This window comes from Falco rusticolus, chromosome 1, assembly GCF_015220075.1.
Source record: "Falco rusticolus isolate bFalRus1 chromosome 1, bFalRus1.pri, whole genome shotgun sequence".
Lineage (NCBI taxonomy): Eukaryota > Metazoa > Chordata > Aves > Falconiformes > Falconidae > Falco > Falco rusticolus.
This window is the reverse complement of record NC_051187.1, coordinates 65,648,763-65,673,897: the sequence shown is the minus strand read 5'-3', so window position 1 is coordinate 65,673,897 and position 25,135 is coordinate 65,648,763. Positions and strand designations below refer to the sequence as shown.

Genomic DNA, 25,135 nt, shown 5'->3' with positions numbered 1-25,135 from the left:
ATAGAAAGCATGAACATGGGCAGGTAGATCATCCCTGGACAATGGCCAAACCTAGATGTATGACCAAGGCACTGAGCGGCTCAGCTCTGTTAAGGCATTTCAAGGCATTAGCTGTAAAAGAGGGTTTACATGATCTAAAAAACCACCCAGGTTGTTGGACTGAGGGTTTTACATTTAGATGCCTGCTTTTGGAGTCAACCATTAAGCCACATAACTTCGGCACCAAAGGGCAGAAAGCCCAGGATTGATGCACAGAGCATGGGACATCACCAGGCGAGATAAGGTTTCTTACATACAGCTCTTTAGGGGCTTTCTGCTCCAGGGATCATGATTTTTTGCCTAAGCAGAGGCATGCCTTGGGGCACTGTACAGATCTCCATTGCACCAGAACTAGTACTGGTTTGATTTCCCATGTTTCCCACCTTAAGTGACAAAAGGGGAAGCAGCAGTGGAATTAAAACTCTTAAGATTAATATATCTGGGGAAAAAACAACACAATGAAAAAGTTACTGCTGAAAGTGACAATAAAGTGGGTGGATAATGAGCCCAAATAGGACTTTAAACAGCTTCCCTGAAGGCAGACTGATAAATACAGTACTGTATCAATCCAGGGGTAGCAACCAGGAAGTTCCAGGCAGGACATTGTTACTTGAAGAGGAGCTAAATGAGCCTCTCCTGTGGAGAACCAGGCAAATTTCCATACTGTGGAAAAGTAAAAACAAAAAAAAAACAAACCAAAAACAAGCATACAACAACAGTTAGGTTTGGGTATGCAAACAGTTGCAAATAATTAAGTAGTTAGGGTGAAGGGAGAGCAAAAGGATGAGTATGGCTGGGCCAGCCCTTCAATTAAAATACATCTGCCAGCTAGACTGGGACTGGAGATGGTACTAAGCTGCTCGTTTTCATGTAGCTGGGAGCCACAAACTATACACAGATGGTACTTGACTCCAGCTGGGATGCAACATCTATTTTCTAAGTGGTATCACGCCAGAGTTGTTGCAGAGAGTTTTCTTTTTCTGTGTGTGGTAAGTGTGGTCCAACATCCAAACATTCTGGAGAGAAGCAAGCGGTGTGGTCACTGTGAAGGTCAGGGAGCATCCCTCTAGAGCCACTGGTTCACCTAATTAGCGCCGTATGCCTGTTTGTCTGTGTCTACATGTATGCTTGTTTCTAGCTGCTGGTCTGTGTATTGCCCTTGTGTGAGAGAGCAACTATTTATACTCCTGGTGTACTGTCCCTCCTCCTCTTGCCGCTCCACTGAATTTGCGGGATGTGGTGGGGGAGAAAGTATTCCACCATATCAGATTGCCTGCGCAGAGGAGGAGATGTTCAGAATCTGTAAGTTCCAAGTGCCTAGTCTGAAAAATACTTCTTAAATTAAGACCATTTTTCATTTGTGTTTATTTATCATTCACTGTATTCTGCATATACGTACTTTGGGATTTTTTTAATAGTCCAGATAATGAAAGAAATACTGTGCTTAAAATGATCAGAAGGTTATTATGATAGTATAAAATGAATCATGCTTTATAATTTTCAAACTACTCTAGTACAGTAAATCCAAGACATCTTAAAATGATGTAACAACACAAAGACTTACTTTTCCACAGTCAGTTGCCGTAACGGTAGCCTTATGAGCTCAGAGTAATTTTATAGCTGAAGTGTAATGAGCTAGATACACATAGAGTATTTCCAGTTACTGATCATAACCTATGAATGGACAGTAAACGTGAACATTTCTGGCCAGCCTTGGATATTAAATCCGCAAGAGGCTAGATGAATGCTAAAGTAATTCCTTGACAAATGCTGTCTTAACTGCAGTACTGTGGTATTCAGTTCGCTGCACATTAAGGAGAACACTGCTATTTTCATAATTGCTTTTCTTTTGTTTCTTTTGTGACTCATTTTACTTTTTTATTCTTATTGTTTTGAAATTTTATGACCTTTCAAACTGGTACAAAACTGAGCTCCAAAGAGACTCACTGTGCTAGATTATAGGTAACAGACAGTTTTTCTCTGCCATATGTTAAACATCCTCACTTTAAATTTCCTTCCATTTTGCAACTGTTATTTTATGAGGTTGATTATCAGGAACTGTTTGTCACATCTTAAGAAAATACATTCAAGAAATCTGTGTAACTTCATTAGACGTGTGTGAACCTTCTACTACTGTTTACTAACATCAGATTTCCTATTAGTTCCTTACTTCTTAAATGCACCAAAATGCTCTTAACTGCTACCCGTATACAGTGAGCACTGTGGAAATGCAGCAGCATCTGACTATAAGTAGCAAAGAACTTTTGATGTCAGCAATTAGAACTACAATTTAAAGGTAGTTCAACAAAGCAGAGCCCCCTGGACTTGCACAGGGGGAGTTTTTAATTAGGACTGCATGCTAGGGTACCGAGATGCTTTCCTTCAGAAAGAGGCGCTATTTCCACTCTCCACTTCTGTATCTGAACCCAGCTGGAATCTAACTGTCAGCACATGTGGAAGGAGAGAGCACCTGCTTTAACCAGCATCTGATCAAGAACCTTGTCAAGTGGAATGATGAGGAGAAGGGAGGAAGCCAAACATGCAGAGGCACAAATCCAAGCAAACAATGCTCAGAGAGACAACAACAGGGAACAGCCCTGGTCAGCCAGACTGATCAATAAGGGTATGTGGAGCAGCAGGATGCTTGTTTCAGCCAGATCAGCTGGACAAAGACCTTATCAAAATGCAGGGAGCACCAAGCTGGACCAGCTGGTGAGTACAGGACCACTGAGCAGGTAAGAGGGCCGGGGATTCAGGCAGAGGTGTCAGACAGCCAAGGAGGCTGTGCCTATACTCGGGGATGTGCAACTGCATGTGTACTTGTGAGCACAGAGAGGAGGGGGTGTGTGCGTGGTTTCACTAGTGTACCTCCGCCCTGACAGCTGAAGGGGAGAAAGGGACTTGGCTGTTGGTACTTGAGTGAGTCCTGTATGTAGGTGCTGTTCAAGTTGGCACTGGTTGAGCAGGAAAGCAGCAGCCACATCCAACAGCCTGGGATGGAGACACCAGGTCCCAGGCTGGGCTCCAGCTGCCTGGCAAGAGGATGCCTGGCCCCAGAGCTGCAGGTGGCAGCCCCTTCTTGTAACATCCCTTTTCGCTACCTAGGTCACAGAACCTGAGACAGAAAATAGTCAGACATGGTAATGTTAGAAGTACCCATATGGATTCCAGGAAAGACACTTAAAAAATAAAATCCACCAGCAACACCTTGCATATACCTTGTCTGAGGGGAAAAGCTGAGTGGTTCTGCTTATGACAAGAACATTTTGTTTTGATCTGCCAAACACTCAAGCCTCCTCCTCAAACCCCAGCTACCTTTAGCCCAGCTTCTGACAAGAAAAGCCTGTAAATAACCTTTGTTTCCTCTTTTTCTTGTGAACATTTCATACAAACATCAATAAACTCTGCCCCAGATAACCTCTCTCATTGTTGAGAGAGGCTGCCCCCGTACAGTCATTTGGGAAATCTGTCCATGAATGGTTTAGATCATCCCAGAATTTATTTCTGCCATAATGCGATGATCCTTTGAATATGCTTGCTCTTGAGGTTTTTTTGCTGTTACGTAAAATTTCTGCAGGTCGTACCACAGAGAGAGGAAGAAAGGCACAGAAGGAAAGGGTCTCTCATGACCCATCTGGACAGTGATAAGAGTCGTGGAGGGAATAGCAAAGAACTGTGGGCACGAAGGCGAGCTAGAGAGCCCATGTCCATGGGGAAAAGCCACAAGCTCAAGAGGACAGAGGGATTCTTTAGAGCTCTCTGACCAAGGGGTGCTCCAAGGTAATTGGGAGCATCAGTCAAGGCAGGCTCTTCTGTCCCAACTAAATTAAAGTGAGGTTTGGCTGTTTATTTCACTAAACAGGCTAATTTTGAACCAGAATGACAATGATTTGGGGACTCTGGTAAACAGTATGCTGTAATTATCATTAATGTAATTATTAGCATACTAAATAAGAAAATTCTGATTATTGTGACATCTTAGCAGTGAGAAGAAGGTGGTAGCGGTCATGGGAAAGTTAGAAAGCTGGACTACACGAGCTCATTTCCATGAAGGGGTAATAAAAAGCCTCTGACCAGAAATTTTATGATATAATTTGAGGTCTTAGTAACACACGATTTTTTTTTATTCTCACCTCTCTGGCAAACTGCCACCTCTCTATATACATAATTTGTATAATAGCTATTATTTCAAATAATTAATTACTATACTAAAGAGTTTTCTCTAACTTCTACTATGTTTACCTGGCATGTGTAGTCGTTAATAAGCCCCATATCACATACAGCATTTTAAAATGGTTTATAGGAGAAAGATTTTCATAGCCCCCAGGTGCGATGCAAAACCTACATCCTTATATGTACAGCATCCAGCTGCTAACTTCTCATGGTACAGCCACGTATCCCTGGAAACACACAACAAGTTAGATGCGTTATCCTTTGTATCTGAGAGAAGTCACTGTCAGCTGTTTCCAAATAAGTGAGAAAAGCCATCAAATGAACTCAATTGCCTTCTTTTCACTTTTGCCAGTAAAGCACAGGGTATGCATTCAGGCAGCAGTAATCTTGTTCCTTATACTTTTAAAGTCTGTTTTGAATAACCTTTAAATGCTCTATTAAAATGTTGGCCTTAGCAGTGACTTGCATAATTAATTAAGGTAAAATAAAGTGCTTTTATTGTCTATGTCATGTTGGGTTTGGTCCTTTCCTCTTGTTTTATGAAATACAGTATGCAGGAATATCAGATCTCTTTTTTAAAGCACCATTCACAGTATCTCCACCTTTTTAACGTATAATATGTAATTCCCCATTATGCAGAATCTTAAGCTATTACAGTCCAATCTTTCTATGGCATATTTCATTTGTTTCTCTTCTATAATAGCTATACGTTGCAGAGATGTTTCACTGAGCCATTCACGGTGATATATTTTCTTGCATAGGCGAAGATGATTTACTGCCATGGGCTATGTAATATTCCTCTCAATACATCACTCTCTATTGCTCATTCACCCGGTTCACCGTGCCTAACGGAAGTTCCTCAGCCTAAACTTACAATAATGAGGGGCGCATGATTCTGTGTTACAGAAAAATGCTGCAGCCATATGGTCAACTTCTTTTTCCCTCTCTTCAATAAACATGCTAGCAACTCCGCTTCATACTGTGGAACCTGGCAGCACACCTACTACCGTTTTAGTCATATTTTCCGGTTTGTTGGGTTGTTGGGGTTTTTTTCTCCTCTCTCACAGCTTGTTTCTTAACCAACAGCAGTCGTACGCCTTCCAGGTTGTGATTACTTTGCTCCATGCGTAGTCTCCCATGTGAGATACTACACAAGCCTTTTTTCAAAGTCCAAACACATTTTAATCAGCCAGCTCCGTCCTACCTGCCACGCTGCTGTTGCTCCCAGAGATGAGCAGATTGCAGCAATGCTGCGGCCGCGCTCGGCATTTCTAATTCTGGAAGGATAATTGAGCAACAATTTTGGTGTACATCCTGCAACGTGCTCTGGGTTTACTACATTTCACAAACGTTTCATTACCGCAACATAATGCCTTTTCGGGGAAGAGTGAGTCAGCACAGCCCCACGCCGCTGTCCCTTGGCCCGACACCCGCGGGGCGCAGGCCCGGCCACCGCGGCCCGCAGCGCTCTCGGTGCCTTACGCCGTCGCTCTGAAGCAGTGTTTGCAGGCGGGGCAGCACTTATCTTAGCCAAGTGTGCCGAGGCCTTTCCCGGGGCGGCTGGGTGCCGCCGCCCCGTGCCGGAGGGAAGGAACCGGGCGGCTCCCGCCCCGCCACACACCGGCGCTGCCGCACGTGCCTCGGGGCGCTCCGTGGCGGGCGGCGCTGCCCCTCGGCGGCGGCTCCTCAGGCCCCTCAGCCCCGCCACGGCGGGGGCGAGCGCGGCCCCTCTCACGGCCGCGCAGGCTGCCGGAGCGCCCCTGCCCCGCGGCCCCACCTCGAGGGGACGCTGCGGCCGCTCGGGCGGCCCTTCCCCCCGGCCTACCCCTGCCCTGCCCTGCCCTGCCCGGGGGGAGCGGCGGGCGGGCGGTGGGAGGAGCGGCCCTGCCGGAGAGCCCTGTCAGCGCGGGAGGGAGGGACCGGGGCGGGCTCCGGCGGGGTGCGCGGCCGGAGCCCGGGCACCCGGAGCGAGCGGCCGGGATGCGGTGCGGGAAGATGGCGGCGGCGCCGCCGCCAGCCGGGGCGGCGGGCGACTGGGGCGGCGTGCGGCGGCGCTGCCAGCGGCTGCTCTACTGGGTGCCGGTGCTCTTCATCTCCAGCATCCTCTGCTGGTCCTACTACGCTTATGTCACCCAGCTCTGCCTGCGTGAGTGCCGCCGCGGCGGGCGGGGGGCGCGGCGGGCTCCGGCGGGACGGGGGTGGGCGCCGCCGCCGCCCCTGCACCTGCTGGCGGAGCGCAGCCGGGCTCCTGCCGGGACGCGGCCGCGGGGCGGCGGTTACTGTTGTTCGCTGGCCCGGGGCCGCCACGCCCGCGGGCCGGGCTGGGGCCGGGGCCGGGGTCCGCGGCTGCGCCGCCTCACGCTGCCGGCCGAGGCTGGGCTGGGCTGGAGGCTGGTGGAGGGACCCGCGTCCCAGTCGGCCGCAGGTGGCCGGGGTCACGCTGGGCCTCCTCACCGCCTTGTCCCTCCGCCGCTCGGCCGCGCGTGGTCCCCAGCCCCACGCGAGGAGGCAGCCGCGCGCACGGGGGCTCTCGCGCGGGAGTTTTCCTCCGCGGCGTGTGCGGCGCGTGCGCCGTCCCATCCCATCCCATCCCATCCCGGGCAGGGGCTCCCGGTGCAGGTCGGCGTGAGCGAAGTTAGCCGCCCCTTGGCTTTCCTCCCCTGGGTGACGGCACACACGCATACACGTATGTACATACACACACGCAGGGTGCTCTGCCAGCTGATGTGGAAGCCAGAACAGGTAACACGAAATCCTCGTCTCTCCCCGTGCCGCTCTTCAGTCCTCTGGAAAATGCCCGGCTGCCAGAACTTTGTGGTCCTTCCTTGGCATCCGCGGCCTGCCGTTCATTCAGAAGTCATCCTGACTGTGCACCTTGGCGGGTCCTCGGTGTCGGGCAAATAATGAATCACGTGCTGGAGATGGGTTGTGATCTGAGTATTTCTGTGAACTTGAGCTGTTGAGCCAGAAGGAGTTATTAAATGACCAGCTCACTAGGCTCGCTGGAATTAATTTTAGGTTCAGTTGCGGTATATAGCTGGTAGAAAAACAATTTAATCTTTGAATTTTAGAGGCTGATGCACAGCGTACTGATGTTTCATGAACAGTATTATAATAATGGCACAAAGGAATACGAGTTAGCTGTTGTCTCCCCTTTCCCTTCTACTGTAGGTGAGGTTCATTGTGGCTACTGGTCATTTAGCATCTGTTTGAGGAACAGCGGTGAGGGGAAAATACCCAAGTCAAGCTGAGTGCATTTATATGCCAATATAACTTGGCCAGACTTCAGCTATTCGTGTCGAAAATCTCAGCAGTCTGGTACCTAATTTTGGACTACTGTTTGTTGGGTTTTTTTAACAGAAGGCTGTGATCAAATTTCTGTCTCACAGATGCTTGGCTGAGCAGTTGAGACATTAAGCAAAAAATGATTGCCAGGCCTAACACCTCTGTTTTGGAGGGAGCTGTGAAGACTTGATGTGGTTTCTATATTGGAGGTTGGCTTTTTATGTCTTCTTTTCACTAACAGCAATCAGATCTGTTAGTTTTAAATGCTGCTTTTCAACTAGAAGCTGGGTCTTGAGTTGCTGTGCCTTCATGAGAAGAGGACTAAAGTGTCTACTTCCAGCACAAGCAAGTGAGTTGTCCGGAAGGTGGTGGGAAAAACTGACAAAGCAAGCCTGGAAAGGGGAGCTGTGAGCTGACATGAGGAGGGCAAGGATGTTTCGGGTCAAAGTGACCCTATAGTTAACATCTGTCCTAACGTACACGGCGCTGTGATGCTTACACAGTACAATAGGCTTGATTTGGGCACTACTGTTTGAATGATCTACTGTATTATTTCTTCTGTGTAATTCTGTATAACAGAATTCTGAGTTTTAGCTTACCTGAAAGTGAGTACCTCTTAAGGAAATAGCATGCTTGAGTGAGTACCTCTTAAGGAAATGGCATGCTTGAAACTGGCTTCAAAGTATAAACTGTGGTGCTGTAATTCCTTGAGAACCGCTCAAAGCAAAAGGCCTGTAATGGGAGGGGAGGAAGAAGGAATCTTGGGGCTCTGCTAAAACATCTTTTAGTTAATTCCTTTCTGTGGACATAGGTGATTTTTTGGTTTGTTTCTCTGTTTGTTTGTTTCATCCCACCCCCCTTCCCCATTCTGCCTGGCTCACCAGTTTCTGAATTCAGCTTAGCAGTTGTCCGCAAATTCCACTAATTCCATCTTTTATTTATATCTGGATGTTTTCCCTTGGTTTTGGCATATTAAGATAAAATAAAATTACGTCTTGTCTTACTAATGAATATTTAGTGTAAACAACAGAAGGAATAGCTAACAACTCTGAGAACGAAAGCCAACGGCAGGAATAGACTGTAAGCATTTCAGTGCTTTGAAGCCAGCCTGTCTGCTCAGTGCATCTTTTATTCCTGCAGCACTGCCTGCTAAAGAGGACGTATATAGCTGCTTATTTTACTGCATCTACTACCATTGATGCTAACGACAACGTACAGGAAACAGCGTTAACCATTGTGCAGTGGGACTCCACAGAGTTATAACGCAGGTGGTCTATTTGAGCTTTTAGTAATGAGAAAGTGTTTCAAATGTAGTATTTTGAATATTTTCTGCAATTTCAACTGAGTGTTGTAGGAGAGACATTGTATCTTTTTTTAGAAGGAAAGAAAAAGTACTAAGATGTTTCCTTTCTTCCCTAAAGCCGAGTAGTTACAATACTGAGCAGCATTCTAGAAACAAAAAGGTTTTAGAAACAGAAAAAGGAATTCACAGACTTTAACTGTAGTGTTACTATGTCTAGAGTTCTGTCTCTTATTAGTGGATTCGGTTAAGTGCTTGTGCTGCTTTAACCTTTTAAGGAAAAAGAGAAAGTTATTGAACACTAGCAAGCAGTTTTCTTCCTGCTGGTTGTAGAATACTGGAGTTAAATGTGTAAATGAATTGGTTTTAAAACACCTGACTACAAATTGCTTCTCTCTAGTTTAGTTCCATTATCTTGATTTTGATGGTACTGTCATCTCACAACCCCTGTCTGGCAGTAGTAATTGCCTTTTTCACCCAAATAACTTCCTCTGTGTTTAAAATTAATGGGCCTTTAAGTGTTAATCTTTAATGTGTTTATGAAAACCTGAGGGTTACAGATTTATTGTTCTTCCTCTAAAAAAGATGAGGAAATACAGGCAATGTACAGTGAGTACATTGAACTTTGACAGCTGAAGCTATTCAAATTTTGACCTAGGATATACGGAACAACAGTAACCTGAAGTGCAAATGGAATTCTTTCCTTTGGCATCCACATGTCTGTACTCAGAAAATATAAATTTAATTCAGTAAACTATATGCAAAGAAAATAATTATTCTTACGTCTTCCTTCTTGGGTGTCTCTAACTCCGGTTAGTAGAACTGTAATGGACTTGGAGTAGCTACCCACTCCATGCTTTGGGAAAGGCAGAATCAGTAGTAATTTGCAGTTTCTGACAGTTGTTTGTCAGAACTGTTCTTGATGAACTTGGATGTTGAGATCCTTTTGGGGGGTTTGTTCCGTTTGTTTTATTTTCCTGCCAGTTTGTGATTTGGAATTGCATGTAAGAAGGAAAGCGTGAAAATTTGACAGTGCTGTGACAGATGTTTTTAGTGAACATACCAACTGGGCTGATGATAGGGTTATCCAATAAATAGGAATTAGTTGTATATGTTCAGTTTTGATCCATAATTACATGTCACTGATTTTAATTCTAAGGTTTTGCTCAGGGAATCCTGTCTGAAAATATAGCTTGAGTTAATAATTTTGAAGAAGGAAAATAAATTTCCTGTGGAACATAGAAACGAGCAATAAGCATTTTCTGAACTACTTCAGTGGAGGGAAAGGGAGGAACCATTGCCACCTGGTGAGTGATGTGCCTGATTTGGGAAAGAGTTAGTGACTTCAGCACAGTTGAAGAGGGCGACAAGTCTGGAGAGCTTATAAACCACATATTTGTTTTTGAGGATCTGTCCACAGCTACCTTCATTATGGAACAGAAAAACATGGAATGACATCCAGCTGCTAAAGATGTTAATAGTCATGGAAGATTTTTGCTGGAGGATCAGATTGATTAATGCTGAATTGAGTTTTTGAGTCTGTGTAACATCAGTGGAATGGAATTAAAGCAGGATAAAAAGCTGCTTAATTCATCACAGTGTAGAGGCAGAATTAATGCATGCCCTGTAGGCATGGCACAGTATCATCAGAGGATCAGAAATGGGAGAAAATATGAAGATAGAAGCTGATAGAGGAAAAAAAAAGAGAGGGAGAAAAAAATAAAAAAAGATGAGGCCCAAGACTAGGTCAGCTGGATTTTGGATTTGAGCTCTTTGCTCAGTATGTTCTCCAAATGGATCAAAGGATTTATGGTACTTGCTGATCATGTCTTGTAATCACCTACGTTTTTTACAATGTACTTATATTTCTATAGCCAAATATAATATTGCAGTTGGCTGTTGTCAAATACCAGTTAAATACCCTGTCTGTAAATTGGCTGCTAAGGCAGCAATGGACTTTGGTCAAAGCAAATTTGTATTTTTATACAGTATTTTGCAAACCCTACATTTTTTCCTTTTCTGAGATCCCTGGTTACTTTATGAAAAGTTTCAAAACTGACTGCTGAAGTAAAATTGGCTTCTGAATTTGAGCCAGCAGTACTCCTGTGCGTTTCCCAAATTTCATTTGATTTCTTTCTCAGACTTTCAGAGGCGGCTGCCATTCTCCACTTCTGAAATTGAATTGAAGCCTGTGTTAAGTATGACTGATTATCTCTCTGTGTAGTGCCAAGTGTACTACCTATAGGTTTTGTGCCTTGAAATTTAAACCATGGCTTTAAGTTGAAAACATAAGGTCTGTTAGGAAGATACAATTACTTACTATATATGATTGTGTTTTCAGTTAAAGATTTAAACACTGCTTGATACATAGTGACTAGAATAGATGTTCTTGTCAGGGTGTACTCTGTCTGCTAAAAAGGATCTGGTTATACAGCTTCTCTAGAAGTAGTCTTTGCTCTGCAGTTAGTCCTTGTGACTTACAAAGTAAATGGGAAGTTTGTAAAGAAGAACTATTCAATTCTTAGTCATAGTCAAATCAAAAGGAGTGGGTTTGTGTGCTTAACTTGAAAGGTACCAAATAGCAGCTTGCTGCTCAGTAGGTGGGCAGTAACGTAGTTTGATGGGCACAGGGTTAAAATGAATTTACTGAAACATTCACAAATATTGTCAAATCCAAATGTATGGGTTATTGATGACTACTTACGCCAACCTTAAATCTCCAAGAAATACTCCTGTTACTTTTGTTCTGAAGCGAAGCACTGGTGGCAAAGTCTTGGTGGTGTTTATTGCAAGCACTGATACTGCAGACAACAATAGAACACTTATAACTATAAAACATTTGTATGTGTAGAGAGCTGAGTTAAATGGCATCTATAGATCAGTGGCTTAGAGCTTCAGATATGCTATAAAGATAAAATACACTCTTAGTTTTGTGAATCAGGTCCAAGATATTAAACTGTGTAAAAGTTTGAGAGAAACAGCTATTTATGGATGTGGCTGCAGAGTCTCTGAATCAGATGTATCTTATGTTCCCATTCCAAAGTTTTAAGTATTTAAAAAATATGCATAAAATATGGAAGCAAGAATTTTTATATTCACTTCCATCAAAGCTGCTTTTAAAAACAACCGTTTCTCTAGTCTTTTTTCTCTTTTTTTTTTTTATTTTTTTATTTATTCCCCCTCCTGCCCCCCCCCCCCCCCCCCCCAATCTAACCATTACATTTACTGTTCAGGAACTTTGATTTTGAGTTTAAAAGTCAAGCAAAATTTAATATTAGAAAACGAATGCAAATTCTTTACATGGATTTTTATCTTCCAGAATCTTTGGGGGGTTTTGGTAGCAATGTGTCTTACCACGTCTGTAGCTACATGGAGACAGATGCCTACTTAATTTTTTCCATGGGTGAGTGAGAATAAAGATTTCTAGAGAAAATTAGCCATAGTTAAAGAAGTGGGAAATCCATTTCTGTCACTGAATTAAGGTCTGACCCAGTGCAAGGTGCCTAGCAATGTAGCTTCTCTTGGCAAACTGATTTGGTGATGGAGTGGTAGCAGGCCGTTTTGAGATATTGTGGTGCCTCTTTGCTTGCCAAGGCAGCATTCCTAGTGCTGCATTGGTTGTCTCCCAGTGAGGAAGACTACCAGCAAGTGTGGGATGAATCCCCCAAGCTTCTCTGGGTGTCCTTTCCATCCTGGATTTTTTCCTGTCTTTTGTAACACAACTTTCTGTCCTCAGTCACTGTTGTTTTTTGCAAGGGCAGGCAGTTTAGCAGCATTGACTACTGAATGTGCTGTTCCTGATTCTGGCTGCCTGCAGCTCAGGGCAAGCAGGGAATGATGTTTCTGGCTCAGGAAATTGGCACCTACATTGGCTGAAGTCCCGCATATGTCCCAGCCTGATCCCTGGTTCTGATGAGCACCGTCTGCAAGCTGTGTGATGAAACAGAGAGGCTCTAATTATGTGATAGTCTGCTAGTGGCTATAACTGTAAATGGCATCCTGATGCTTTAGCAGTGGAAGGCTGATTCTTAATGAAATTGGTCCCTGCAGTAGCTCAGGCAAACAGAACTGTAACTTTTTAATGATTTCTTGAAGACAGGTCATGGTTTTATAATTATCTCCATCTCTAAATGTATGGGAGTATCATTCCATTCCTCTCTCAATCAGTTTTACCTTGTTTTCTCCCTGATCATAGAAATTGCTTAACAGTTGGGATTGGTGTGTCCTTGGTGTTTATTTTAGTCATTATAGACATAAATGCTTTTTACCCTTATTATTTGTATGCTATTGGACTACCAGTAAGTGAATTTGCAGCGTGTAAGCTGATATTTATTAATGACAGGATGCACAGTCTGACCTACTTTTCTGTGCACTACCAGCAGTGAATATAACCCCTTGGAAGAGAAATGAGAAAACTGCCAGGAAAGACTGGTATAAATGATTCACAGTAGACTATATCATCAAATACTATTGAATAATATAGCTAAGCTGTATCACTGAATCTACTGAAAAATGTAAAATTTGTTTTAAATAAATACATCACGTGCTGTTCAGAAAGTGGGGAAACGTTTCTTTGATCAAATCCAAAATTAAAGGAGGGGTTTTTTTTTTATGTTAGAAAGTTATTTTCCATGCACTTAAATAGTGTGATTTTAGAATTATAAGCATCTGGTGGTTATCCTAAAATGTCTTTGTATCATGGTCATTCTATAAATAGAGAAAGTTTAATTTTTAAGAGAAATTTAAGAGATAGTATGATTTATAAGAGGTTTTTTGTTTGTTTGCTTTTTCGTATTTTGTTTTCTGCTGGTCAATTCTGCTACCATTGTGAAAAAACAAAGAAACAAACAGAAAACAAAACCAAACGAAATGAACCAAAAAAACCCCTTTATTTCCTCCCTGGTCCTGTGTTATTGCAGATGTCTGTCCAATAGTTTCCCACACATTATACCTCCTTCATGGAGCCTTCATCAAAGGTGATTTAAAAAGGCACAAGCAGGAGGAGTAGTACTTCACTTTGTGAAAAGCTGCAGGTTGTTGGATATCTTGGATGTTCCCCTGTGTCACCAGCGCAGCCAGTCTCCTTGTAAACACCAGCTGCAGTAAATGTGGAGAAAAAAAGATGATAAGATCGAAGATACTTGACATCTCTGTTCAGCCTCGCCTCTTCTATTTCGGTGTCTTACAGCAGTTGCAACTCAGGAGCTTATGAAATAACTCTAAGTTATATTCAGGTGGTAAAAGAGATTAAAATGACAACAAGATGTATCAAAAAACCCTAGTTCTCACTCTGCTGGGATTAACTGGACATCTTTGGGCATTTGCGTTTTAGCCTTCATGGTCTGCAGCTCCTGACTGTCAGGAGCACTTTGCTTCCAAGCTAGACGCCGCAAAAGCTGAAAAGACAGTCCACCATGCAGGTGCAGATGCCAGAGAGTGCATTTGTCTCAGAGGTGAACAGAAGATTTGAAAAGCTGTAGGCTTGCAGTCAGTTAGAAGTTATTAAATCATGGATTTATTAGTTGTGTTGGTCCACTTACAGACATGTGGAAAAGTTAAAAGTCTCAAGCACGTTAATTAAGAAATTTTATCCAGCGTTAAGGGGGAAGAAATATGACAGCTGCTTTCACAGCAATGTTCTATGCCATTCCCATGTTTGGAGAGAAAAATACCCCAAAATGTTGTGAAAGGTTGGTTAGGTAGATTTTAGTTTGAAATTGGTGATTCTGCAGTGTATGCTTGGCTATGGGTTTGTAATTAGCAGAGAGCAGTTACTCCAAGAAGACTGGCAAAATTTCTGCACACCTTGCTGACCATACAAGGAGGAAGAAAATCAGAATTTTGAGTAGTGGCTAGTTTGTCCTAATCTGAGAGCTCCAGCACTTTTAGATTACATATCAGCTCTCAAGATGTCTTCTTTTTTTTTCTGGTGAATGACTGTTTACCTACAATTTTACAGTTCTTGTGCATTATTGTACTGCAGCATTTCTGCTTCTCCGAGTCAAATGTATATACATGTTCCATCAGCTTCTCTCCTGCAGTTGTCTAGATGGATATTCAGCTTACCGAGTTCTAAAGATTTCTCTTAGCTGAACTAGAAAACTGAGGGCAGAATAGAGTTTTCTTTACAGTGGTTTATGCAACTTCTGTGGCGTCTTTCTGGTTTTTGTAAAGATCTTTCTAAACACAGTTATTTACCATCTTCCCTCAGGTAAGGTAGATGCTCTTTTTGCTAGAGCTATAGTCAGATCTCCATTTTACTAGACCTATTTTAGGATTATAGTTGTGGAATAATTCATTTGTATTTGAGAGGACCTTAGCTCATCTAGTCCCACCTCCTAATCAAAGCAGGGTTAGATGTGAGGTCAGGCCAGGCTGTTCAGGGTTTTGTCTGGCTGTGGCTTGAAAAGCTCCAGAGATGGAGCCTGTACAACATGGCTGGGCAGCTTGCTCCACTGGTGGACTGTTCTCATGGTGGAAAAGTGTTCCCTTGTATCAAATCTGATCCTCTTGTTTCAACTTATACATGCTGGCTCTTGTCCTTCCACCCTGTCCCATTATGAAGAACCCAACTGTCTCGACCTCCTTGATGCCTCCCTGGAGGTCCTGTTAGGTCCTCCCAAAGTTATGTCTTATGCGGGCTGAACAAGCCCTGGCCATGCAGCCTCTGCTTAGAGGATGAGTGATCTGGTCCCTACCAGCTTGGTTGCTTTCCCCAGGACTTATGTTGTACTGGGGGGCCCAAAGCCCCACGATGTTCTGGTTGTGGTCTAATGAATGCTGCGTCGAGGGGGATAAGCCCTTCCCTTCCCAGGCTGTACCTTTGCTAATGCAGCCCAGGAGGCTGGTGGCCCTCTCAGCTGCCCAGGTGCTGCCCACCAGCACCCCCACGTCCTCTTCCACGGAGCTGCTCCACCCAGCAGTCCCCAGGCTGTATCGTTGCAGGGGGTTGTTTCTTTACAGGTGCAGGATTTGGCCTTTGCCCTCGCTGAATTTTGTAAGGGTCCTGCTGGCCCACTCCTCCAGCCTGTCTGGGTCCATCTGGATGGCAGTCCTGCACACAAGCATTTCAGCTGGTGTCCTCTGGGTGGTGTCACCTATAAACTTGATGAGTGTTTGCTCTTCCAGAGCATTAGTTAAGGTGTTGAGCAGCGCTGGCCCCACAGTACATTCTGGGACTGTGCTGGATCTCATTAGTGACTTTCACTCTATCAACAAGGCCTAAGTTTAATACATCAAAGTAGGATGGCGTGGCTGCTTGGCCTTTCAGTAGGAGTTGCCTTGTGGCCGCTGTTTGAAGACCAGCCTTGTGCAGCCATTTTTATTAGGAAAGCAAGAGTGGATGAGAGATCCATATAGGTACTCTCCTCTCGCTCACAGCTGTAGGTGCCAGTATATTACGGTTTTTAGGCCTCTTAATTGGGATGGATAAATGTGTGGTGGAGTGGTTTGGGTGGAAAGGGAAGAGCACCATGAGGTTTTGATCACTTCGGAGTTTCTGATCTTTCAGAGATATCTGTTGTGGGGTGGTTAGTTTTTTTTAAATAATGTAACCAAGAGTGGAATATAGGTGTAAGAAAAAGATGTATTATTTTTCATAAATGCAGTGACTGATACATGATACCAGTGTACTCCATGTCTGACATATTTGCATCTTTCTTACTCTCTTACTATCCCTGAATCCTGTAATCTGTAGGCAGTTTCTTAAAGGAAATGCAGCTTTTGTCTACTTTCAATTTTTATGCCTTAGCAATCTAAAGTATCAAAAAGTACTGCTGTCAAAACCAGTTCTGGAGTCTGACACCTCCACCTCAAGAACGGAATGAACAGTAAAACCTGTACAACCTCAGTTAAAGAAGTTACTGTTCTTCAGAGGTGGCTTTTCTTGGGGCTAAGCTTGGGCAGCATTAGATAGATGAAGGTGCTAGTTCTCAGGAACCAAGCCTGGGAATGGGAGCTAAAATACCTTGTAAGCAATTGGTATTGTCTACCTATTTTTGTGATGAATGTACACAGCATAAAAGCTTGATGGTGTGGCTTTCTGTCTTTGGTTGAAAAACAAAAGTTCAAGATATTCAGTTATGTCATTTGCTATTTAAACATCATTTTTATGCTTTCCTTTTTTCTCATTTTTCAGTGACAATGGCAAATATTGGAGAAAAAGGTAAGATTTTTATTAGCTGTTTATAAGTGGGATTTATATATCAGGGCAATATAGTAGCTTACTGGTAGAACTGAGAAACAGACCTAACCTGTTTTAAATAAGTGTATATTTTGTGTTCCTCAGCTCCTTTTATTATCCTGCTGTTCCTGAATATTGCTTTCACCATTCCAAATAAAGATGAGAAAAATTAGAACTTTGTACTCTTCTTACTGGCTTTCTGAACTGTCAATTAAAATAATCCTTATATTCTGGTTTTAAAAATTTTTCTTCATAACAAGGAAAACTCTTGTAAAACCAGGACTTCTAAAGGTGAGCAAGGTGCATGTTGCACTCTGCACAAACTTAACTGGGAGGTGAATTTTTTCTGCAGTTTCTTTTTAACCAGCATCTTTGAAGAAACAGAAGAATCCTTCAGATACCTAACCTTTTCAAAAATAATAAAACTACCTGATTAGCTGTTATGAGAGCTTCTACCCCAAGACTGTAGCATGTTTAGATTGCTTTTGCAGATAATATTTTAATACTACAGCACAACATGGAAATGTGAAGTGTGAGGCTGTGGAGCTTTTGGAGGGAAGGGGTTGGGGGTTAGGAGGCAAACTATGCTTTTTTATACTTGTGTAATTCCATCAGGTTTTATTAAGTCATTTACAACTCCCTCACTTAGAAAAAGTAGTTCCCAATTAAGAAATACTTGCTTGAAAAACTTTTTTCAGTTCAGTGGTCTCTTCCCCCTTATGAGTGCATAAGTTTATCTGCAAACTTCATCACCTGCAGGCTTAGAAATAATTCTAGTTTCTTGCTGCTCCGTAGTGTGTGTGGGAGATCAGCAAAATGCATTGAGGAACTGTAAATTTCCTTATTTTTAGCTGCTCAAACGTTGGTGAGCTTCAGCCAGTCAGGAGAATTTTACCCTGGCTGTACTTCTGCCCTAAGTGTTTTCAGGGATGAAAACTGAGCAAATGGGGCTCAGCCCTACTACAGGTTGCTGCAAACTTCCAGACAGCTCTAGCTACGCTAGCTATTTGTAAATGGGTTGCCTTCAAGCAAGGGATACAGTGGTTGGTTGGTTGGTTGATTGGTTGCTTGGTGGGGCTGGTTTTTTTTTCCAGAAAAAGTATAAAACTGGATTTCTGCCTAAGGAGCTGCGGATAGCTCTTATTTATCTGTCTTAAGGGAACTGAGGTTCATATGTTGGATTCTCAACACCCACAGACCCAGCGGAGCAGCTAGGGAACCTAGGGTTTCCATTGTGGTGCAGGGAAACTGGTTTGTAGGTAACCTGGGAGAAGTGACCAGTTGGGACCTGCGCCAGGTTGGAAGACAGATGCAAGAGCAAGCAAGAAGAGCTTAAGTTGTGTGCAGACTTTAATGGGGAAACATGGAATAATGTCTTTAGGCTAGAATTCTTCCTCCAGTAGTCTTTTTATTTTAATGTATGAAAAAGGAATTTTCTTGTCAATCTCAGTTACCATTATTCTTACAACAATAAAATATAGATGCAGATTAGTAAATGCGTAGTGTACAGAACTGGTGTAACTTGCCCTAGCTTGCCCTCACTTTATGCCATGAATATACTGTTGTTTTAAAAGTACCGATTTTTGAGTTTGAGTAAATCAGCTTTTTTTAGAGTTGACAGAAATATTCTCATTAAAATGTAGACTGTTCCTGCCAGACGCTTGCAATAACAACATGGTCATTTAGTGTATTGTGCTTGATGTGGAGACCAGTTCTATTACTTATACTGATGAGATTTTTTCAGTTTATAGACATGGCATATGGCTTTTTTCCCCTGTCATCCCAAAAGATTTGTACAGTGTTGCTCCTCAGATTTCGTTAGCTTTTGTTTATTAATTTTTTAACTGCCTAGTGACTAAGAATAAATATTTACTGTGTTGCTGCTTTTTTGAGTAAACAAACTTCAACACCAGGAGCATTTATTCAGCGTTACTTTTGAGGCAAAATTACCAAAAATAAGAACATGCTGAGCTACTGTTCCTGTATTTATACACACCATCATGCATGTGCTATGGAAAATTCTCTAGCACTGCATAGCATTACATATATAAAAACATGGGCTAACAATATGAGGGCAGTATATCAGATTGTGTAGTGAAAGTACACGTTTCCCTTTATGATTTCTTTGACTACCCTGCAAATTAAGTTATATAAAGACTATTTGGCCATGTAGCTTCCTTATAATCTTGAATTGTCTGTGATCTGAGTTCATCTGTATAGCAGGGAAATATTTTTCACTGTTGCTTTCCTAGCTGTCCTTTATTTGCTGCTTCCCTGACTGAGGAAGAAAAATCCAAGGAAATACTCTTCCTTGTGCGTTAGAGCAAGTTAATCAGGGGATATGAGTTTTGGATTCACTATTTACTGGAGTGAATTGCTTAGTACAGTAAGAGGTTTTCAATGGAAACACCTACCCATCCGTGGCAGGCTGTTTGGAAAAGTTAATGTTACCTTCTATATTCTAGTAAAACTACTCATCATGGTAAATGTTGATTGGCATCTATTTTAAAAAAATCTAAGAATAAATCAGTGGCTGTGAAGAATATAAAGTGGTGAATGAACATTCGAATGTAAAGAACCTGCAGGTTTTTAAAAACCACCCTACTTACTGTCCTCCCTCTTAAGCATCCAGCAAAACAAATTAACTGGTTATGGTTACTGCTTAGGTGTTGTATGCATATCCACTCAAAGGCTCCCCTTGCTCTAGTATTTCTTTAGGTAGCTATACTTCTTTCAGGTGGGGGTGGGTCGGGGTGTGTGTGGAGGTGTTGGTGGGTTTTTTGTTTGTTTGGGGGTTTTTGCATGGCTAGCAGTCTCCCTACATGGCTTATAAAGCTAAAAAGCAGAGATGCATCAGTTAAGTAGTATTTAACAAATGCATAAAGGGAGAGTGCTTGCTAAATGATTATGGGACTCTAATAGGCTATTAACCATTCCCTTCAAACTTTTGTAATACATGTAGCCTGTATCATGAGTTTCCCCACACAGTCTGTATTTGTCTCATGTAAAGTTGCAGTGCAGTATTTTTGTTGCAAAGCTTTTGCAGAGCCTCTGTATCTTACATCTGTTGGAGTAACTATTTGTGATATGTACAGCATCCATTTGTAAGTACTATAATATCACTGGTCTGTTTGTATTAATTCTGTTCCTTTTTGATTTTAGTTGTGTGCCTGGTTGCTTACCACATATTTTTCATGCTGTTCGTCTGGTCATATTGGAAAACAATCTTTACGCTACCAATGAATCCTTCAAAAGAAGTAAGATAAACTTAAATTTTGTTTCTGAAATAGACTAATCAAATGCCGGATTTTGTAGTATTTGAGTAACTTAGACTCTGATCTCATGTAGTTTTACGCTGTGTAGAAAAATACAGATGGTAGTTACAGCTTCTTAGTAGAAGTAAGTCAGATTGCGAACAGTGTAATGACCAAGACAAAAAAAAATTACACCTTCTCAAAGTTTTAAAGGTTTTTTAATATCATTTTAAAATTAGATAATATTCATGATATTAAGAAGAAAAAACCTCTCCACTTGAAAATATGAGTTACTTGAACTAGCAGCTTAAATCTTTGCATGGGAATATAGTACTTTTGTGTGGGGGAAAAAATGTATTTCTGTGCGTTTAAGACTTATATTGCCTGTCAGCATCTGTCTATTGTCCTCTGAATGAAAGCTTCCTCATCTGTTTTGGTATGAAGGAACTTGGGGGTTGTGGTATGAGCATACAACAGGTAAGCTGATGCTGGGAAGCCACAAATGGCTAAGCACGACGAGACCTAGTATAGTACAGCTGCATGGAAAAGAGATCTGAGTAAATGTATACCCCAAGTCTTAAGTCCAGCTTGTACAGAAGTGTTAAAGAAGGATCCAGTTGCTTTGGAGAATATTAAGGTACAAAACCAAGTTCAACATGATGTAGCCTCAAGATAATTGCTTTTAGTACAGTATTGTTTATTTTTAATTTTAATTTCACGTTCTTTCTAATATTAAAAAAAAAAAAAGAAAAAGAAAACGGTCAGTAGCCTTGATGAAAATCCTCCCCATGCAGCTTGGTACAACCAGCATAACTTCTTGGCCTCTTCCATCCTGTCTTTGTACAGAAACCCCACAATCCTCAGTAGGTGCAAATTTACACAACCTCTGATGTCAAAATGAATCATGCTACGGCTGCTCTGAAGTTTGAAATATCCACAAAGCCAATACTTATTTTGACATGGACTCATAACTCTAGCTCACGTAACTACCATGTCAACACAAAATAAATAGCTTGTGATTTCTACTGTCTGTTGTGCACAGGTTCTTTTCTGAATAGTTTTCATTCACTAATAAGATATGTAATTGTGGAAACAAGTAAATAATTCAAAGTAATTGGCAGCTTCCTTGAATTTCACACTGCAGTCTTTAATACAGCTAGAGGAAGAGAGGAGCACAATAAAAAGATAATTGGAAGGGTTTTCAAATCACGGGGCTGATGCCAATAAAAGACTCCCAAAACATTTTGACAAATCCTTAGTAATTATAGTGGGATTCCAAAGCCATCATACAATGCTACTGAGGAACTTCAAATGGGATATTAAAAGTATTTAAGTTGGGTAATAGAAAGCAATGTGTAGTGTTTCTGTGTTCTTTGAATTTACACAATGTTGCTGGCAGTAAGTGACATCTTTGTTGTTCCATGTCTTTTTCCTAATCTACTAAAGCAGTATTTTTAAAATTTAATTAGGGTATTTTGTAATGTTAAGTTACTGCTTGGCTTTCAGTTCTAGAATGAAGTCTCTAAATGTAAAAGGATGTATTTTCAGCTTAACTGAACTGACTTACCAACTATAGCAAATACTGGTTTGAAGACTGAAAACCAGATAAATATTCTGCATTTTGTTTTCATGAATACTGCAGCTGGTAAAAACCACATAGCCTGTATATTTTTTTTTTCTCTTATTTCAACTTTTTACACGTATGAAAAGCACTAAAGTTCTGGCTGCAGTTTATCTTTAAAAGACTTTGAGGGACTTCACTTTAGTGTGTGCCTTTCTATACCTGTGTGTACCAGCTATATACAGGCATTGCATGAAGGTGGGAGAGAAGATGGGTTTCCCAGGCAGGAAGGTTTTGTAGACTTAGGACTACTCTGAGAACCAAATCAAAATGATGGAGCAATAGCTCTGTGTACATCAAACAGGAAACATTAAGGAAAAAAAGTATTCTGAACTAAGTTTCTGCAGTGAGAAATCCTATGTATCCTAATGTAAATCAATTCAGATGTTGGCAAGAGTGTGTTTTCTGGGGAAAAAGTGAAAGGTGACCTGAGAAACTCACAGTAAACAGTGAACCTCCAGCTTCTGCTGCAAGATTGTGAACTTTGTCAGAAAGGTAGACTGGTGCCTCCTCTATGGAGGTGAGAATAGGCTCCTAACTGTATGTTTCTTCTTAGTTTTACATGCATCACTTTCATTTAGGAAAAAAAATAATATTATTGTAATAACTAGCCTTTCTGTAGACATAAATGCTACACAGAGAGGGCTTCTGTTTCAAGTACAGGTCAGAGACAGGCACTCTTCCTGCCAAATACAAAGTTCTTTTCAGAGGTGATTTGGTATCCTGTTTCTCTGATGGAGATACCAAAGACTTCTGTATCTGCCTGTTTCTAGAAGCCACAGTGACAAAGCTGACTATGTTGCTGTGTTGCAGAGGACTTTCAGAGTATAAGAAATTTGGACTACTTCATTTATACCGTGCATCTCTTTCAGTAATTTTTACCCTCTCAGCTCTTACTAGAGCAATGTTTGTTGTTGCCATTTTGGGCAGTGACAGAAATTGTCCTTTTATTCAGGAAGATGTTAAGTCGTGGTTATTCTGTCAAACAGGACACCCATCTCTTCCTTCTCTCAGCCATCTCTGAAGTAAAAACACACGCTAAGACCTGCATGAAGAGAACAGCAACTCTCCAGTGGCAAAGAATAAAAGGGAGGATGACAGACACCAGAAGAGAAATAAAACTATCTTTTCTGCTATTACTAGTAGTGTATTTTATTTCAGTTAAAGACTGACATACCTCACTTATATTCACTAGCTAATATTTAGTATTACAGAATTAAATCAACTGACCTTTCAAAGTAATGGTAAGCTCTTGATCCTCTTCTTAAACAGTGTCACTTACTACTTCTGGAAGCATTCAGCATTGCATCAATACCAAATCAGAAATAATCTTAATTTTGTCTTCGGTTGCCATAAACAAATTAGTGGTATTAGGAACACAGGTTATTTGCTGTAATACCTTGTAGATGCTAATAATCCATCTTTATATAATGAATATTTATGTCTCTTTACATCTCCATAGCTACTTAATTTAACTTGAGATTTGCTAACATATCTTTGATTTTTAAAATTATTCCAGTTTCATCTATCATACTCAGACAAGGAGTCCCTAGAGAGAGAGCCTAGAGGTGAATCCCAGCAAGAAGTCTTAAGACGGGCAGCCAAGGATCTTCCTATCTATACACGGACAATGTCTGGAGGTAAATAGGTGTTCAGGGGACCATCAAAGGCAGGGTCTTGATGTGCTACCTAAACTAATAAAATAAAAAAATTCAAGGGTTTGGATTGTAGGGAAGAATTGCTTTTTATACTTCATAAAATAACAAAGTGACCCAAGAACTTAACTTTAATGTAGTTTTATGCAGCTACATTTACTCAGTTGAAAAATTGTTGGAAAGTAAATTGCTGCATACAATTTAAGATTTCAAAATGCAGTGACAATGCCTTGCTAAATGTTTGTAAACTGACACGAACAGATAGCTTGTAGTACTAACAAACTACAGCAGAGGCCTTAGCAGTGTTTAACTGCATAGATTTCTTCTTATATATGTTAAAAAAATTAAATTAATCACTCTCTGCATGTCAGGTATCAGTAGATAGATCACAGTAAGAAACTTATCGGTTTACTTGCTGGTTGTTCAGTTGCAAGACCAAAAATTCTTCCAAACGAAGAGTTAATCTTAACCTACTGATATTGTAAATTTGTGAATGCTGGCTAGCTAAGCAAATCCAAGAGATAATCTTATATAGTAGATTAAATCTGTTAGAATAATAGCTTAAAATAGCTATATTGTTGAACAGTCTTTAAAGGTTTTCCAGTCTAGTGAGGGTTTTGTGAGTTTTGTTGGTTCACTGGTTGTTCTGCAGAGCTGAGGGGTTTGGAAGAAAAAACCCTGATTAGCATAATTAGCAGAGATTGCAAAAACTGAGCTTTTGGGGTTCACTCTGCTAGATTCAGCATTGCAAGTACTTTAAGAATGCTTCGATATTTGCAACTACTTCTGATCATGCTGAAATGCATTCCTGGGGGTACTGCTGGGCTGAGCTGCTGGTATTTGCTTTTGTGCACACTTCAGGAATCAAAATGTGTAACTGTACATTGAGATCTAATCTTGGAACTTTTTTCTTTAGCAATCAGATACTGTGACAGATGCCATCTTGTAAAACCAGATCGTTGCCATCACTGTTCTGTATGCGACAAGTAAGAAAATATTTTAAATAAGTGATTTTCTGTTTAATGAATTTTTGTCTTGACACAGAAGCTTTTATTTTTTTATGCATAGGTTTTTCAGGTTTAATGTTTTGGCAGATAAGTGGGGTTTTTTTCCTTAGAATTTTTTCAGATTTAGTTTTTATTTACTTATTTGTAAGGAAGTCTGTAGCTTACTCTAATTCATTTGATGGCTTTCTTGATGCCAGCATGGATTACATGGTCTTATACATTCTTTATAATGGTTAAAAATTATGAATATTAGTAAAGAATTTCCTTAAGAATATAATAAAAAATAGCTGATAAACAAAAATGTGCTTCTTTTGTTAGAATCTGAATAAAGATCACTACCCATCTCAATCTAATCATGGTGTCACTTACATCTTATCTGAGGTAATAAACTTCATATCCTATTTTTCATTGGATAACTTGCAGGTTATTTTTGTTCAAAGAAAGAAACAATCAAGCATCCCCCATTTCTAACTGAAGCTGTAAAATAAAGTTTTTGTTTGTCTAACACAAAAGGAAGTCCACATTCATATTCCCCAGAAGTGTAATTGCTTTCTAATTTCATTTTTCTTTCAGCTGTTCTCTCTGACCTTTCTCCAGCTAGCTTGGATGTCTGTATGTT

The 25,135-nt window shown here is 41.3% G+C and overlaps 1 protein-coding gene across 2 annotated transcripts in view; it reads left to right on the top strand.

Moving 5' to 3' along the window:
* Positions 1-6,140: 6,140 nt before the first annotated feature.
* ZDHHC2 (zinc finger DHHC-type palmitoyltransferase 2) overlaps positions 6,141-25,135 on the top strand; it is a 35,772-nt gene continuing 16,777 nt past the window's right edge. For both annotated transcript variants that reach the window (XM_037382319.1, XM_037382314.1), the window contains exons 1-5: positions 6,141-6,358; positions 16,935-16,961; positions 20,142-20,236; positions 23,374-23,494; positions 24,426-24,495. In XM_037382319.1, the coding sequence (XP_037238216.1) occupies positions 6,193-6,358; positions 16,935-16,961; positions 20,142-20,236; positions 23,374-23,494; positions 24,426-24,495 (479 nt within the window). In that variant the 5' untranslated portion in view covers positions 6,141-6,192. The remainder of the gene's footprint in view (positions 6,359-16,934; positions 16,962-20,141; positions 20,237-23,373; positions 23,495-24,425; positions 24,496-25,135) is intronic.